Source organism: Scomber japonicus, chromosome 12 (genome assembly GCF_027409825.1).
Source record: "Scomber japonicus isolate fScoJap1 chromosome 12, fScoJap1.pri, whole genome shotgun sequence".
Taxonomy (NCBI): domain Eukaryota; kingdom Metazoa; phylum Chordata; class Actinopteri; order Scombriformes; family Scombridae; genus Scomber; species Scomber japonicus.
The window spans coordinates 31,471,630-31,488,520 of NC_070589.1; the positions used below are offsets into that span (position 1 = coordinate 31,471,630).

General features: G+C 42.9%; 1 protein-coding gene across 1 annotated transcript in view; it reads right to left on the reverse strand.

The window, feature by feature from the left end:
• The window catches only part of ranbp9 (RAN binding protein 9), a 42,519-nt gene that overhangs the window by 22,883 nt on the left and 2,745 nt on the right, over positions 1-16,891 (reverse strand). The window contains exons 2-3 of the mRNA XM_053330833.1: positions 9,572-9,683; positions 6,910-6,962 (exon numbers count right to left, since the gene is read on the reverse strand). Coding sequence (XP_053186808.1) covers positions 6,910-6,962; positions 9,572-9,683 — 165 coding nt within the window. The remainder of the gene's footprint in view (positions 1-6,909; positions 6,963-9,571; positions 9,684-16,891) is intronic.

Sequence of the window (16,891 nt, forward strand, 5' to 3'; positions counted from 1 at the left end):
CCTCATCCCTCCTTTCCTTCCTTCATCCTCCCTTCCTTCATTCCTCCCTTCCTTCATTCCTCCCTCCCTCCTCTGTTTCTATTATATTCTGTGCCTTTTTTTGTATTACACAATGTCTGTTTTGACGAGAGAAACATGTATAAAGGGCAAATACAGCCCATATTTGCTTTGTGTTTCTTTCTTTCTTTCTTTTTAAACACTTGGAAACATAAGCAGCCAAAAAAAGCTGCGTCGTTATTCCAGCGCTGCAGTAAATACTGGTGTGTTATGGTAACTGAAACCTGCAACTAGAAGCAGCCATGCATGAGGGCTGCCAGCCAGAAATATACATTAATAATAATCATCATCACATCCTGAAAGCCAGCGAGCAGACGGAGGGTTTCACTGCCTTGCTCAAAGACACATGACGGATGACTTTATGGGAGAAACATCAGTGAACTTGGCTATGAGCGGAGAACGATACGGCTCATTCACATTTTCCAGAAAGTTGGAAATTCTCCCAGAATTTGAGGATTTCAGAGAGTTTGTCTTTTTTTAGCTTTCTGACTTTCTGTTTTTTGTCTGGCTTTTGACGAGAAGAGAAGAGAAGGAAGGATAGGTGGAAGGAAGTAAGGAAGGAAGGAAGGAAAGGCAGATGGAAGGAAGGAATGAAGAAAGAAAGGATGGAAAGAAGGAAGGGAGGAAGGAAAGATGGAAGGAGGGAGGGAAGAGAAGAGAAGGAAGGAAAGATGGAAGGAGGGTTAAACACAAATATTAAAGGGTTATTCTTCACTTTAAACCTTCTTATCCTCCTCTTTTTATCTGTATTATTCTATTTTACCTTCATTTTATTCCCAATTTAACACTTTTAATCATATTTAAATATCTTTTTATCTTGCCATATGTTGCTTTCATATCCTTTTTGATGCATTTTATGTTTTATTTAGAGCTACCTGTTGTTGGAAATGTGCTGTACAAATAAAACCAGCCTTAATCTGAGTGTCTATATTACTTGTGGTGAGCATAAAATAGATTAATTCAGATATTTGTCACAGCTGTTGTGACTCTGACTCATTTCCTATCATCTTTCTAAATATTTGACCTCTTTTTAAACAAGTGTCTTGAACCTAAAAAGGCCACAGTTTGACTTTTAAGTGAAGTAAACACACAAATAAATATCCTGTGTGTGTTGATATGGAGTAATAAGTCCAGAAGAAGAAGAAGAAGAAGAAGAAGAAGCCGCCTCTGCAGGGTTGTTTTAGCCCTTAAACAGGCCTTACTAGTTATGTCATTTGCACCTAAAGTAAGGAAGGAAGGAGGGAAGGAGGGAAGGAAGGGAAGGAAGGAAGGAGGAAGGAAAGGAGGGAAGAAGGAAGGGAAGGAGGGAGGAAGGGAAGGAAGGGAGGAAGAAGGAAGGGAAGAAGGAAGGAAAGGAGGAAGGAAGAAGGAAGGTAGGAAGGAAAGGAGGGAAGAAGGGAAGGAAGGGAGGAAGGAAGGAAGGAAAGGAAGGAGGGAAGAAAGGAAGGACAGATGAAGGAAGGAAGAAAGGACAGAAGGAGGGAACATTTACCTTAACAGCTGAACTTAGATCTGAGGAAGGACAGATGAAGGAAGGAAGGACAGATGAAGGAAGGAAGGAAGGAAGGACAGTTGAAGGAAGGAAGGAAGGAAGGAAGGACAGAGGAAGGACCCGGGAGGACAACAGGAAGGTTAAAGAGTCCGTATCTCCTGGTGCACGTTGTCTGTTTAAAGGTTAACTTTTAGAAACCCAGCAACAGGATCCTGTGAGTTCCTGCTGAGCTGCTGAATTCATCCCGCCGTCGCCTCGTTTATCACTTAGAAGAGAAGCTCTCGACTCCGCAGCAGTTTGGCAGCGGCTCCTCTCAATTAGTGAGTTTTCATTTAGCGTGCATCCGTCAGCGGGGACTATGCAGCTTGCTCAGGGGAAGAGAGAGGGGGGCAGGGAGGGGGGGGTTGCGTTATCTTGGTGTGGAGACAGGGGAGCTCTGGGTGTGTCCGGCTCTCAGGCTGGTGACGGAGGGACTGTTTGGTCTGATAACCTCCGACTGACAAAAAACTGTGTCCGTCTAGTTTAATCTGTGCAAACCACATTTATGTATGTCTAAGTATATTTTTAAAGAAACCAAGACTGTTTTTATTTTTATATAAGCACTAAAATATGGAAGAAACTGACTCCTCATGATTATAACTGAAGCTGGGCTGATACTGGATTTTTTTAGACTGCATTAGTTAAGTTTTACTTTAGTTTTAATTAGGGCTGTCAAATGATAATTTTTTTTAATCGCGATTAATCGCAGAGTTTTAAGCCCATAATGTAAAGCATTTCTTACCAGAGTGTCTTAACTGGGAATCAATCACGGCTCTGCTGCGACTCCCACACTCCAAAATGGTCCTTTGGTGGAGCTGAGGCTGGCTTGGCTGCACCTGGGTGTTTAGCGTGGAGGTGCTAACTCAAACTCCACGTACTCCGGTGGTAGTTAAACTCCGTTTGACACAGGTTGCATTTTACTTTTGACTTGTCAACTGAAGCGTCTGGAAGTGTTTTAAAGTTAAACAAGCCGTTCAAAAGTCCAGTAGCTCTCTTACTTTCCATCAGCGCGGTAGGTTTACTGCAGGAGGCCACTTCAAAGCATAGCGCTACAGCTAGAGGAGCCGTCTACGGGTCAGTAGAAGGGACAAAAAGGCTTGCAACATTAAAATGTGATTAAAAAAAAGTAACGCGTTATGAATTGCATTAATCTAATCGCGATTAACGCGTTAACGCTGACAGCCCTAGATTTACTATAAAATAAAAAATCTAAATAAAACAGAACCAAAAAATGACATGTATATATTAAACCTGAATTAAGAAAAATGATAAATGATACATACAATGCTGCTTATATAACTTAAAAAAATAAAAACATATCAGTGTATATCAGACAAAATATACACCCATACTGTTATATTTGTGTTAGTTAATAGTCAGCTGATCAGGCTCTATGGAAGAGTAACAAAGAAGAAAGGCTCAACTATCATTGTCAGTTTTTTTTTGTTTTGTTTGTTTTCTAACGTAATATTTCTGATAAGGATCGTTTCAATTTGGTTATTAAAGACTTGAAAGAGAAAATTGAGTAATTGAAAAAGAATCTATAACCTATAAATAGATCTTTGTGACAGATGAACAGTGGCGGTGACGCTATGGAAAAGTTAACTATATCTTTATATCTCTGGTGTTTCTGTGCTGCAGTGTCTTCTTACATCAGCTGATATATATAAACACCAATATGAGAGTCATACGCTGCCGGTGTTTGTTCAGCGTCACTGGAATCTTTTTACTCTCTTTGTCTCCAGACGCCACAAAGTGTTTGAGAGTCTAGTTTTTGAAATGTTGACCCAGAAGTCCTTTTATCAACACACAGCTGAAACACTAAGACACTAAGAGATAAAAACTAATATTGTGCAGGGTTGATTTAACTCTCCTGTTGTCCTCCAGTTAAAGGAGGGAGGGAGGGAGGGAGGAAAGGAGGAAGGAAGGAGGAAAGGAAAGAAGGAAGGAAGGTAGGAGGGAGAGAGGAAAGAAAAGAGGAAGGGAGGAAAGAAGTAAGAGAGGAAGGAAGGAAGGAGGGAGGAAAGAAGGAAGGAAACGATGGAGGAAAGGAAGGACGGAGGAAAGAAGGAAGGAAGGAAGGTAGGAGGGAGGGAGGAAAGAAGGAAAGAAGGAAGGAAGGAAGGTAGGAGGGAGGGAAGGAGAAAGGAAAAGAGGAAGGGAGGAAAGAAGGAAACGAGGGAGGGAGGGAGGGAGGGAGAGAAGGAAGGGAGGAAGAAGAAAGGGAGGGAAGGGAGGAAGAAGGAAGGAAACGAGCGAGGGAGAAAGGAAAAGAGGAAGGAAAGAAGGAAGGAAGAAAAGAAGGGAGGAAGGAAGGAGGGAGGGAAGGATGAAAGGAAGGAAAGGAGGGAGGAAGAAGGAAGGAAAGGAAGGACGGAAGGACGGAGGAAAGAAGGAAGGAAGGAAGGTAGGAGGGAGGGAGGAAAGAAGAAGGAAGAAAAGGAGGAAGGAAGAAAGGAGGGAAGGGAGGAAGAAGGAAGGAAACGAGGGAGGAAGGGAGGGAGGAAGGAAGGAAGGAAGGAAGGAAGGAAGAAAGGAAGGGAAGGGAGGAAGAAGGAAGGAAACAAGGGAGGAAGGAAGGAAGGAAGGAAGAAGAAAGAAAAGAAGGGAGGAAGGAAGGAGGGAAGGATGAATGGAAGGAAAGGAGGGAGGAAGAAGGAAGGAAAGGAAGGACGGAAGGACGGAGGAAAGAAGGAAGGAAGGAAGGTAGGAGGGAGGGAGGAAAGAAGAAGGAAGAAAAGGAGGGAGGAAGAAAGGAGGGAAGGGAGGAAGAAGGAAGGAAACGAGGGAGGAAGGAAGGAAGGAAGGAAGGAAGAAAGGAAGGAACAGTCAAAACAGACGGGGTCAATTTGACCCGGGAGGACGACAGGAAGGTTAAGTTTACACTTTACTCCACGATATTAATATATTCTATCAATCGGGTAATTTCACAGTAACTAATTATTCACTAAAAACTGATTTAATATCTTTGGTCAGATGTTTGTTAGTTTGTATTTATGAGGCAGAGTTTCCTCACTGGTTTCACCTCAGAGTCTAGAATCAGCTGATCGTCCAAACTGACTCAACTCAACATCTATTTAGTCGATTTCTATCCATTTATTTATTTCACCTGTCAGAGAATCAAACACAGGATGCTTCCTGTTTATGAGGAGACAGAGTTAACCACTGATGCTCCTTCACAATAACCCTTTATTGGGCAAATAACTATATTTGGTAACTATATTTGTAAATATCCCAAAATATCTTTCCTTCCTTCCTTCCTTCCTTCCTTCCTTCCTTCCTTCCTCCTTCTCTCTTTCTTTCCTCTCCCCTACCTTTCTCCCTTCCTTCTTTCCTCTGTCCTTCCTTCCTCCTCCCTCTCTCGTTCCTTCTTTCCTCCCTTCCTCCTACCTTCCTTCCTCCCTCCCTCCTTCCTTTCTTTCCTTCCTCCCTCCCTCCCTCCTACTTTCCTTCCTTCCTCCCTCCCTCCCTCCCTCCTACTTTCCTTCCTTCCTCCCTCCCTCCCTCCTACTTTCCTTCCTTTCTTCCTTCTTCCTCCCTTCCATCATTCCTTCCTTCCTTCTCCCTCCATTCCTTCCTTCCCTTCCTTTCTTTCTTCATCATTCCTTCCTTCCTTCCTTCCTTCCTTCAATGTGTGTCCTATAAAGGGTTAAAATAACTCAGTATATAAACAACTGAGGCTTAAAAGTTTTATAAAATGAGAAGCAGTGCAGCAAAAGAGAGAAATCAATTCTCAAAAACAACATTAGAAGAATTAATTCAGTCATATTGAAAAAAAAACAGCTGTAATACTGAGAAGGAAAGCTGTTTTTTTTTTAAAGTCCGATCTTTCTTATTATTTTGTGTTCATCGTCAGTAAAACTTCTCCTCCGTCTGTAGAGAACCGGAAACAGTTCACGGATGTGGAAAGTGACGGTCACGTGACCCACAGAGCCGGCATCCATAGGTTAGAGTTACTGTAAAGCTGCTCTTTGTCATGACGGAAATAAAGGAAGTGGGATGTGGTACTTCAAAATAAAAGCATTGTTCAAAAAAAAAAAATCATTTAAAGTGGTGCTGTTGGGTTTTTTTTATGACAAAGTCGACCTAAATGTTTATAATAAGCTTTAAGACTGAGACACTTACTTAATTAATTGACTATTGAATTAATTGACAACTATTTGGATAATCAACTAATTGTTTTTTTTAAAGAAGAAAAAGTCCAAATTCTCTGATTCCAGCTTCTTATATATATGAATGTTTTCTGGTATTTTAAGTATATGACAGTAAAGTGGAGATTTGAGGAAGTCTTCTTGGGCTTTGGGGAACAGTCATCAACATTTTTCACTATTTTATAGACCAGAAGCTGAAGACACTTTTTGTATTCGTAGCCACATATCACCAGCAAACTTGATTAAAAGATGTCTACACTGATTTTTAAAAAAGGAAAGCAGGTAGTTGTTCATTTTAACCTTCCTGTCGTCCTCCCGGGTCAAATTGACGCCGTCTCTTTTGACTGTTCCTTCTTTCCTTCCTTCTGTCTTTAATTTTTCCTTCGTTCTTCCCCTCCTTCCCTCTTTCTTTGCTCCCTCCTCCTTCCTTCCTTCCTTCAATCCATCCTTCCTTCTTTCCTTACTTCCTTCCTTCCTCTTTTCCTCACTCCCTCCTTACTCCTTTCCTTCCTTCCTTCCTTCCCTTCCTCCTTACTGCTTTCCTTCTCTCCTTACTTCATTCCTCTTTTCCTCCCTCCCTCCCTCCTTACTCCTTTCTTTCTTCCTTCCTTCCTTCCTTCCTTCCTCCCTCTTTTCCTCCATCCCTCCTTCCTCCCTTCCTCTTTTCCTCCATCCCTCCTTACTCCTTTCCTTGCTCATTCCTTCCTTCTTACTGAAGAGCCTTTTCTCTTCAACAAGCAGAAGTATTTCTTAACCGATTAAAATCGATGGAATCATTTATAGAAAATACTCGATTACTAAAATGATCGACAGCTGCAGCCCTAAACATCAGTTCTCCAGACTTCACACACACACACGCGTCGAGCCCTTTCTCTCCCCTCCAACATCAGGAGAAAATAAAAGTGCTTCCATGTAACTGACAGACAACATTGTGAAATCAAGAGTCTCACAGTCAGAGTCACACCTACAGCGAGCGAATCCAAGGCAACACAGAAACACACACACACACACACACACACACACACACACACACACACACACACACAGAAGAAGACACAGACAGGCCCAAACAGTCTGATTCCTCTCACCACACCTAAAGTTTGGCCACACACACACACACACACACACACACACACACACACACACACACACACGATGACGTCATCTTACCGGGAAGTCTGTTCATGTTTACGCCCTGAGCTGAGAGGCCGATGCCCATGTACCTGCAGACAGATGATCAGGTGATCGGTTAGTTACACAGAAACAGAGAGAGGAAAACTATGTAACTGATAAATTAATCTTCCTGTCGTCCTCCCGGGTCAAATTGACACCGTCTGTTTTGACTGTTCCTTCCTTCCTTCCTTCCTTCCCTCCTTCCTCCGTTCCTTCTGTCCTTATTTCCTCTTTCCTTCCTTCCCTCCATCCTTCCCTCTTTCCTTCCTTCCCTCCCTCCTTCCTTCTTTCCTTCCCTCCGTCCTTCTTTCCTTCCCTCCGTCCTTCCTTCCCTTCCTCCCGTCCTTGCCTTCCTCCCTTCCTTCTGTCTTTCCTTTCTTCCTTTCCTTCCTCCTGTCCTTCTTTCCTCCCTCCCTCCTTCTTTCCTTTTCTACCTTCCTTCCTTCCCTCCCTCCTACCTTCCTTCTTCTCTTCCTGCCTGTCTCCTTTCCTTCCTTCGTTCCTCCCTTCTTTCTTTCTTCCCTTCCTCCCCTTCCATCCTTCCTTCTTTCTTCCCTTCCATCCATCCTTCTTTCTTCCCTTCCTCCCTCCCTTCCATCCTTCTTTCTTCCCTTCCTCCCTCTCTTCCATCCTTCTTTCTTCCCTTCCTCCCTTTCTTCCCTTCCATCCTTCCTTCTTTCTTCCCTTCCATCCTTCCTTCTTTCCTTCCCTTCCATCCTTCCTTCCCTTCCATCCTTCCTTCTTTCTTCCCTTCCATCCTTCCTTCTTTCTTCCCTTCCATCCTCCCTTCCTTCTTCCTCCCTTCCTTGACACGAGGACGACAGTCATATTTAGTTACTTAACCCTCCTAAGAGCTCGCTTGCTGACAGGATATGATGATGACAGCAAGTTCAAAGACACTCTCAGGTATGAAGAGAAGGACAATAGTACTGTAATATCCTGTGTGAGATCATCATCATCATCATCATCATCATCATCATCATCATCATCATCATCATCATCATCTTTCTTTAAATAAGGATTTCTGATCTACAGGAAAGCAACGAGGGTTTCCTGCAGCAGTTGCTTACACTTTCAGTATCGAGCTGTAACCAAATGTCCGTGTTTGGTTCAAAATGCAGATGAAGAAGTTTTAGGTCTTTAATCACAAAAAAAAAAAAGCAGCTAGAATGAGTCACAATGCTGCAGGGTTCAAATGTAAATCCAGATTAGACTAGTCCAGTTGTGTGGGCTTTCATTGTTTCCACTGTTTGTTTGTTTGGTTGTTGTTTTTTGTTTTTAAAGCTTTGAGCAACTCTCTCCACTTTGCAGCCATGACAGCTCATTGTACATCACCGAGCATCAGCAGCTTATTAGATATGATAGCTGACTTTGTGTCTCATTCATAGGATTGATGTAATTGACACTTTTTTTTTTATTATACACCACAAAAAAGTCCCAATTTAGTTTTCCAGGGTCATTTGGGTAACAAATGAAAAACACAGCAGGTAAGCTGTCTTTTTTCTTCCTTCCTTCCTTCCTTCTTTCCTTCCTGTCTTCCTTCCTTCTTTCCTTCCTGTCTTTTTTCTTCCTTCCTTCCTTCCTTCCTGTCTTTTTTCTTCCTTCCTTCCTTCCTTCCTTCCTTCCTGTCTTTTTTCTTCCTTCCTTCCTTCCTTCCTTCCTTCCTTCCTTCCTTCCTTCCTGTCTTTTTTCTTCCTTCTTTCCCGTCTTTTTCCTTCCTTCCTTCCTTCCTTCCTGTCTTCCCTTCCTTCCTTCCTTCCTTCATGTCTTCCCTTCCTTCCTTCCTTCCTTCCTTCCTTCCTTCCTTCCTTCTTTTAATGATCCGGCCCACATGAGATTAAATTGGGCAATATGTGGCCCTTTAATGAAAATGAGTTGCTCCGCTGCTCTACACCAATTCACATTCATAATCTCCCCATTAGTCATCAATACAAGCTGATGTGATTCATCTTAATTCAATAAAAAGACATTCACAATCACTATTTTACAGTCCAGGAGAACATTTAATAGAATATGATGAATACAACAACATGTTTTAATGCTAAACACAGGTCAAACTAATAAAAAAACAACTAATAAGTGTCCAAATTCAGTTAATTTAGAGTCTATTGTAGAAAAAGAGGAAAACACTGATAAATTGAAGATCTGCAAAGCGAGTTCTTGGTTTTCACTTGTACCTTTGCATTCATAAAAATTAATATAAGCTGCACTTTATATACTGTGGGTCACATTAGGAAAAGTTTGAGTAAAAGAAATATAAATTGGGTGTTTTTACAGCTCTGAAATGTAAAAAAAGGGTCAAATTTGACTCTTAATAGTATGTAAGGGTTAATATGCTAATATTTAATATGAGATATTTCAAGTTTATCTTTGCATTTCAATCATAAAGTTATTAATACGCAGTAAAATGTGCCAAACCGACTTTACATTTAGCACATGTACTCTCCTCCTATTGAACTAAAATGTTGGACAAGTTGAATTTTACCATGCCGGTGGAGCTGAATAAAAAGTCAGAGGATCCCCAAAATAATCATGACATCACCTCAAAGGATCGTGAATATCGGCACCAAATTTCCTCCCAGTCCACTAAATAATCCTCAAGATAATTCACCTTTTATACCCTCGTCTGAGATTTAGATGTGGTGTTCTGTTTTCTTACCCGTCTCTGCCTTTGCTGATGATCTTGACCTCGAAGTAGTAGACACCGCAGGCGGCTGGGATGGGGTGAGTGGCCCGTACAGATGCTGCATCTTTAGGGGTTTTGCCGTGACCTTCAGGGGAAAAGGAAAAAACACAGAGAGAGAGAAAAGAGAGCGTCAGAGTCTGATTAGTAGTAGAAACAGACAGACAGACAGACAGACAGTAGCTCGGACAGTAAGCCGGATCGACGTCTGTGTGAAACGGACAGTCGGCTCGACGGGACAGAAGCTGATTCACGTCTGAGTCCGACAGTTATGATACAATTACTCGGCTTTGTTTGACTCAATTTAAAACACAACAGCAGCAGCATGATAATGATTCTGAGCTTTCACACTAATAATAATCATGAAGTTTAATTAACCCTCCTGTTGTCATCGAGTCAAGGAAGGAAGGAAGGAAGAAGGAAGGAAGGGAGGAAGGAAGGAAGGAAGGAGGAAGGGAGGGAGGGAGGGAGGGAGAAGGAAGGAAAGGAAGAAGGAAGGAGGGAAGGGAGGGAGATGGAAGGAAAGGAGGAAGGAAGGAGGGAAGGAAGGAAGAAAGAAGGGAAGGAGGAAGGTAGGAGGGAAGGAAGAAAGAAAGAAGGAAAGGAAGGAAGGAAAGAAGGACAGAGGAAGGAAGGGGGGAAGGGAGGAAGGTGGGAGGAAAGGAGGATGACGGAGGGAAGGAAGGAAGAAAGCAGGAAGGAAGGAAGAAGGGAAGGAAGGAAGGAAGGAAGGAATAATGGTCGGTATGAACAGGAAGGATGATTAAAGCAAGGAAAGAACACCTGACTGTCATTTTAAGACATAAAAACTGTGAACTTGTCCTTTACAGCCAGATTAAACACTGTATTTAAGAAGCATCAGTCAGTCAGTATCAGACGTTTTAACCCCATTGTCTAGTTACTACCTTATAAACCTGATGTAATACTAGTAATAATACTACACTGAGCGGGTCATTATAAAGAAGCTCCTCCTCTATACTATAAAACTTTTACAACCTGAGTTAAAGTCTAAAAGGGAAAAGAGTCAAAAGGGCAAATCAGTGATAGTCACATTTTATTTTAAAGGGAAGTTAAAAGTTACTAAATGCTTTAAATGGTTAAAAATATAAAGTGTTACAGCAGTAGTAAAAACAGATAAAGCATGTTGGGAATTTATCTTTATCTTATTTAATGTATCTAAATAAAAAAATGTAATGTATTTTCTGGAGCTACATTATTTAAAAAGAAGTTGTGTCCTGCAGCACAGTGCATAAAAACACAGCAGTCTAAAAAGAAAACTACAGTGTCCAGGATTGTGTAATGTGACCTTTGACCCTTTAAATGTGGTAAAGTAAGAAATTGTATTAAATGATGATGTTGAAACTTTTCTTCCACATGAAAAACAGGCTGCTGAGGAATGAAATGATGCTTTAAAGAGTATAAAACACACATCCAGGTTTAACCCTCCTGTTGTCCTCGAGTCAAGGAAGGAAGAGAGGAAGAAGGAAGGAAAGGGGCGAGGGACTAAGGAAGGAAGGGAGGAAGACGGAAGGAAAGCAAGAAGGAAGGAAGGAAAGGAGGGAGGGAGAAAGAATGAAGGAAAGGAGGGAGGAAGGAAGAAAGGGAGGAGGAAGGATGGAAGGGAGGAAGAAGGAAGAGTGGAAGGGAGGAAGAAGGAAGCACATGTAGGAGGAAGCACAGGAAAGGAGTAAGGAGGGAGGGAGGATAAAAGGAAGGAAGGAAGGAAAGGAGTAAGGAGGGAGGAAGGAAAAGAGGAGGGAAAGGAAGGAAGAAAGGAAGGAAGGATGGATGGAAGGAAGTGAGGAAAGAAGTATGGAAGGAGGAGGGAGCAAAGAAAGAGGGAAGGAAGGGAAGAACGATATATATATAGCAATGTTTTATTATAGATGGTATTTTTATGAATGGCCCCTTGAGCTGTTTTAAGCCCATCACCTTAAAAACAATCTGAATCCAAACCTCCAGGAAATTTAGGGGGGGGGGGGGGGGGGGAGAAAGTAACACATAAGAGGAAGCATTTCATATTTAACCCTTTATAGGACACTCATTGAAAGGAAGGGAGGAAGGAAGGAAGAAAGGAATGAAGGAAGGAAGGAAGGAAGGAAGGTAGGGGGGAGGAAAAAAGTGAGAAGGAGGGAGGGAGGAAGGGAAGAAAGAAGGAAGGAAGGAAGAAGAAAGGGGGATGGAGGAAGGAAAGAAGGAAGGGAGGAGAGAAGGAAGGGAGGGAGGAAGAACATATGGAAGGAAGGAAAGGAAGGAAGGAAAGACGGAGGAAATAAGGAAAGAAGGAAGGGAGGAGAGAAGGAGGGAGGGAGAAAGGACAGATGGAAGGAAGGAAAGGAAGGAAGGAAGGAAGGAAGGACGGAGGAAATAAGGAACGAGGGAGGGAGAAAGGAAAAGAGGAAGGGAAGAAAGAAGGAAGGAAGGAAGGAAGGATATTTTGGGATATTTACAGAAGTTACCAAATATAATTATTTGCCCAATAAAGGGTTAATGGGATCTCTAACTGATAGCTGGTTAACTGTCAGGTGTCCATATGAAGACTGAATGAGTTTTTTTTTTTCTTGCTGTAATTATTCCTCCTGTTCACACCAACTGTTAAAAGCTCCTTTCCAACATCCACAGTGACCCACACAGTCATTTATAAAAGGTAGATGATCATCTTCTGTTGAGCCTCATCAGTGTGAGTTATTCATATCAAGTGATATCTGACACATTTACAGTCTGTTTACCAGCAGATTCCCTCTTAGTGTTTCCTTTCCTTCCTTCCTTCCCTCACTAGGAGGAAGGTAGGAAAGAAGGGATGAAGGAAGGAAGGAAGGAAGGAAGGAAGGAGGAAGGAAGGAAGGGAAGGGGGAAAGGAAAGAAGGACGGAGGGAGGAAAGAATGAAGGTAGGAAGGAAGGGAGGGAGGGAGGGAGGGAGGGAGGAAGGTAGGAGGGAGGGAAAGGGGAAAGGAGGAAGGAAGAAGGAAGAAGGAAAGGAGGGAGGAAGGAAGGGAGGAAGGGAGGAAGATGGAAGGAAAGGAGGAAGGAAGGAAGGAAGGGGGGAAAGGAAGGAAGGACAGAGGGAGGAAAGGAGGAAGGAAGGAGGGAGGGAGGGAAGGAAGGAATGATGGAAGGATAGAAGGGAGGAAGGAAGAAGGAAAGGAGGAAGGAAGGAAGGGAGGGAAGGGGGAAGGAAGGGAGGAAAGGAAAGAAGGAAGGAAGGAAGGAAGGAAGGAAGGAAGGAAGGAAGGAAGGAAGGAAGGAAGAATATATTTATATTCATGTATGCTGCTGGGATAGGAATGCTATACTTATAGTTTTGTCAATAAAGTTTCTATCAATGATTAATTTATTTTGATGTTCCCAAATCCAAGTGGGTGCCAGACTGCTGTTGTGTAATCCCTAAAGTTTCATAATAAAGCTTTACTCCTCCTTTCTGTCACATTGTTTACCTCACTGAGTGACATACTTTACTGGCTCCAGGAAGCTTACACAACAGCATACTGTAAACTCTGTCGGATCTGCTCTGAACAAACCGTGGATTACATCACCATGCTGTAGATGTGTGATGATGTCATAATAACCCGACATTCAGCATCCATGTCGTCCTGAATGGAGCTCTGACTAGTATTGTTTTAATTGTGTTTTAATTTCAGGATTATTTTGCTGATGAATCATTTTTTTTGGTTCACATAATGTCAAAATTTCCTCAAGTCAAGGAAGGAAGGAAGGAAGGATGGAAGGGAGGAAGAACGAAGGAAAGGAAGGAGGAAGGAAGGGAGGCAGGGAGAAGGAAGGAATGATGGAAGGGAGGAAGAAGGGAAGGAGGAAGGAAGGGAGGGAAGGGGGAACGAAGGGAGGAAAGGAAAGAAGGACGGAGGGAGGAAAGAAGGAAGGTAGGAGGAAGGGAGGGAGGGAAGGGAGGAAAGGAAAGGAAAGAAGGAAGGGAGGAGGGAAAGGAAGGAAGGACGGAGGGAGGAAAGAAGGAAGGTAGGAGGGAGGGAGGGAGGGAGGGAGGAAGGAAGGAGGGAAGGGAGGAAGGACAGAAGGAAGGAAGGAAGGAAAGAAGGAAGGAAGGAAAGAAGGAACAGTCAAAACAGACAGGGTCATTTTGACCCGGGAGGACGACAGGCAGGATGCTTACACAACAGCATACTGTAAACTCTGTCAGGTCTGCTCTGAACAAACCGTGGATTATATCACCATGCTGTAGATGTGTGATGATGTCATAATAACCCGACATTCAGCATCCATGTAGTCCTGAATGGAGCTCTGACCAGTATTGATTTAATTATGTATTAATATGAGGATTATTTTGAAGGAAGGAAGGAAGGAAGGGAGGGAGGAAGAAGGAAGAAAAGGAGGAAGGAAGGAAGGAAGGGAGAAGGAAGGAATGATGGAAGGGAGGAAGAAGGAAGAAAAGGAGGAAGGAAGAAGGAAAGAAGGGGGGAAGGGAGGGAGGGAAGGGGGAAGGAAGGGAGGAAAGGATAGAAGGAAGGGAGGGAGGGAGAAGGAAGGAATGATGGAAGGGAGGGAAGGGGGAAGGAAGGGAGGAAAGGAAAGAAGGAAGGGTGGAGGGAAAGTAAGAAAGGACGGAGGGAGGAGGGAAAGGAAGGAAGGACGGAGGGAGGAAAGAAGGAAGGTAGGAGGGAGGGAGGAAGGAAGGGAGGGAAGGGGGAAGGAAGGGAGGAGGGAAAGGAGGAAGGAAGAAGGAAAGGAGGGAGGAAGGAAGGGAGGGAAGGGGGAAGGAAGGGAGGAAAGGAAAGAAGGAAGGTAGGAGGGAGGGAGAAGGAAGGAATGATGGAAGGGAGGAGGGAAAGGAAGGAAGGTAGGAGGGAGGGAGGAAGGAAGGAAGGGTTATTAAAGGAAATATATTCACTAATTCTTTTCTACACCTTGAGCAAAACAATTGTAGATAGCATGCTGCACATACGTGTAAGCAGTATATGAGAGATATATGTCATTAATTATTGTGTGTGCACATGTGGTATAAGTACAATACAACAACAACAACAACAACAACATACACCCCAAAAAAGAAACTCCAGAACAAAATAAACAAGACAAAAACAACACACCCTTATCCTTCCCACAGATCCCCATCAGTCCCTATAAATTCATCCCTCCAATAAGCCTCACAATATAACCTATATGTATATAATAGAAGAAGTCAAAAAGAGGAAGAAAGAAAAAAAAAATCTTATAATGATAAAGAATTGAATATGAAATGAGCTACCAAAATGTACTTTCTTAAAATAATTAAATGTCTAAAGAAGGGATTTCAATTTTTGAGCTGATCTCTGCAGGGCTTTCTATATTGTCCATCTTTTGCTCCTTGTGCACTTATTGTTTTAATTATATATTAATTTGAGGATTATTTTACTGATGAATCTTTTTTTTTTTTGGCTCACATAATGTCTGAAAATGCTCATCAGAATTCCCCATAACTGAACAAATTCAAATGTCAACAACAAATAACGGACGATATTTTGTTTACCTTCAAAAAACAACTTTAGGAAAACCAGCAAATATTTGCATTTAAGCCGGCTGGAGCTCATGATTACTTTTGGGTTTGTTCCCTTAAAAGTTGACTCAAGCTCTTAACCCTCCTGGTGTCCTCGAGTCAAGGAAGGAAGGAAGGGAGGGAGGGAGGAAGAAGGAAGGAAGGAAAGGAGGAAAGGAGGGAGCAAGGAAGAAGGAAGGAAAGGAAAGGAAAGGAAAGGAAAGGAAAGGAGGGAGGAAAGGAAGGAGGAAGGAAGGAAGGAGGCAGGAAGGAAGTAAGGAGGAAAGAAGGAAGGGAGGAAAGAGGAAAGAAGGAAGGGAGGAAGGATGAAAGAAGGAAGGGATGAAGGAATAAGGAAGGAAAGGAGGGAGGAAAGAAGAAAAGAGGGAGGAAGGAAGGAAGAAGGGAGGAAGGAAGGAAGGGAGGAAAGGAAAAAAGGAAGAAGGAAGGAAATGAGGGAGGAAGGAAGGAGGGAAGGAAGGAAGGTAGGAAAGAAGGACAGAGGAAAGAAAGAGAGAAGGAGGGAGGTAGGAAAGAAGGAAGGGAGGACGGAATAAGGAAGGAAAGGAGGGAGGAAAGAAGGAAGGAGGAAGGAAGGAAGGGAGGAAAGGAAAGGAAAGAAGGAAGGAAAGTCGACACGAGGGTTAACAGGTTATCAGAATGAAGACAGACAGCTGCTGATTTGATCAACTCATCATTTCAGCTCTCGTACTTCAGAAGACAATGATCTTTTTTTTTTTTAGCAGGCTTTGACATTTAGAGACAATTGAAATCATATTTTTTTTGCCAAACTAAAACCAAAGGATTCTTCTGTTCGGTGGGTTTTACATAACAAGGCCTTTAATAACTGATAGATAAATATAGATGAGGAGGACTCTCTGCCAAATATTTCAATTTAGTCTATTTTTAACCCTCCTGTTGTCCTCGAGTCAAGGAAGGAAGGGAGGAAGGGAGGAAGGATGGAAGGATGGAAGGATGGAAGGATGGAAGGGAGGAAGAAGGAAGGAAGGAAGAAGGAAGGATGGAAGGGAAGGAGGAATGAAGGAGGGAAGAAAGGAAGGAAAGGAAGGAAGGACAGAGGAAACAAGAAAGGAAGGTAGCAGAGAGGAAGGAAGGAAGGGAGGGAGGAAGGATGGATGGATGGAAGGGAGGAAGAAGGAAGGAAAGGAGGAAGGAAGGATGGAAGGGAGGTAGGGAGAAAGAAAGAAGGAAAGGAGGAATGAAGGAGGGAAGAAAGGAAGGGAGGAAGGAAAGGAAGGAAGGACAGAGGAAAGAAGAAAGGAAGGTAGCAGAGAGGGAGGAAGGAAGGGAGGAAGGGAGGATGGAAGGAATGGAGGAAGGAAGGACAGAGGAAAGAAGGAAGGATGGATGGATGGAAGGGAGGAAAAAGGAAGGGAAGAAGGAGGGAAGGAAGGAATGGAGGAAGGAAAGGAAGGAAGAACAGAGGAAAGAAGGAAGGAAGGAAGGTAGCAGGGAGGAAGGAAAGAAGGAAGGAAGGAGGGAAGGAAGGAAATGATCTGCTTTGGAGTTTCCAATGTCTCTGTTGGTAAAGTTACTCCACGTTTGCATATCTGCAACAAGAGATGAGGGGGAGGATTTGTTTTGGGAAGAGAGAGACAGGAATATTCCCATAATATTAACAAGGAAGAGAGTTTGTGAGAGAGAGAGAGAGAGAGAGAGAGAGAGAGAGAGAGAGAGAGAGAGAGAGAGAGAGAGAGAGAGAGAGAGAGAGAGCCGGTCAAACTCAGAATACTAGTAGAACACACCCAGGAAGCACTGTAACACCTTTTTTCTTTTACAGTAGCCCTCT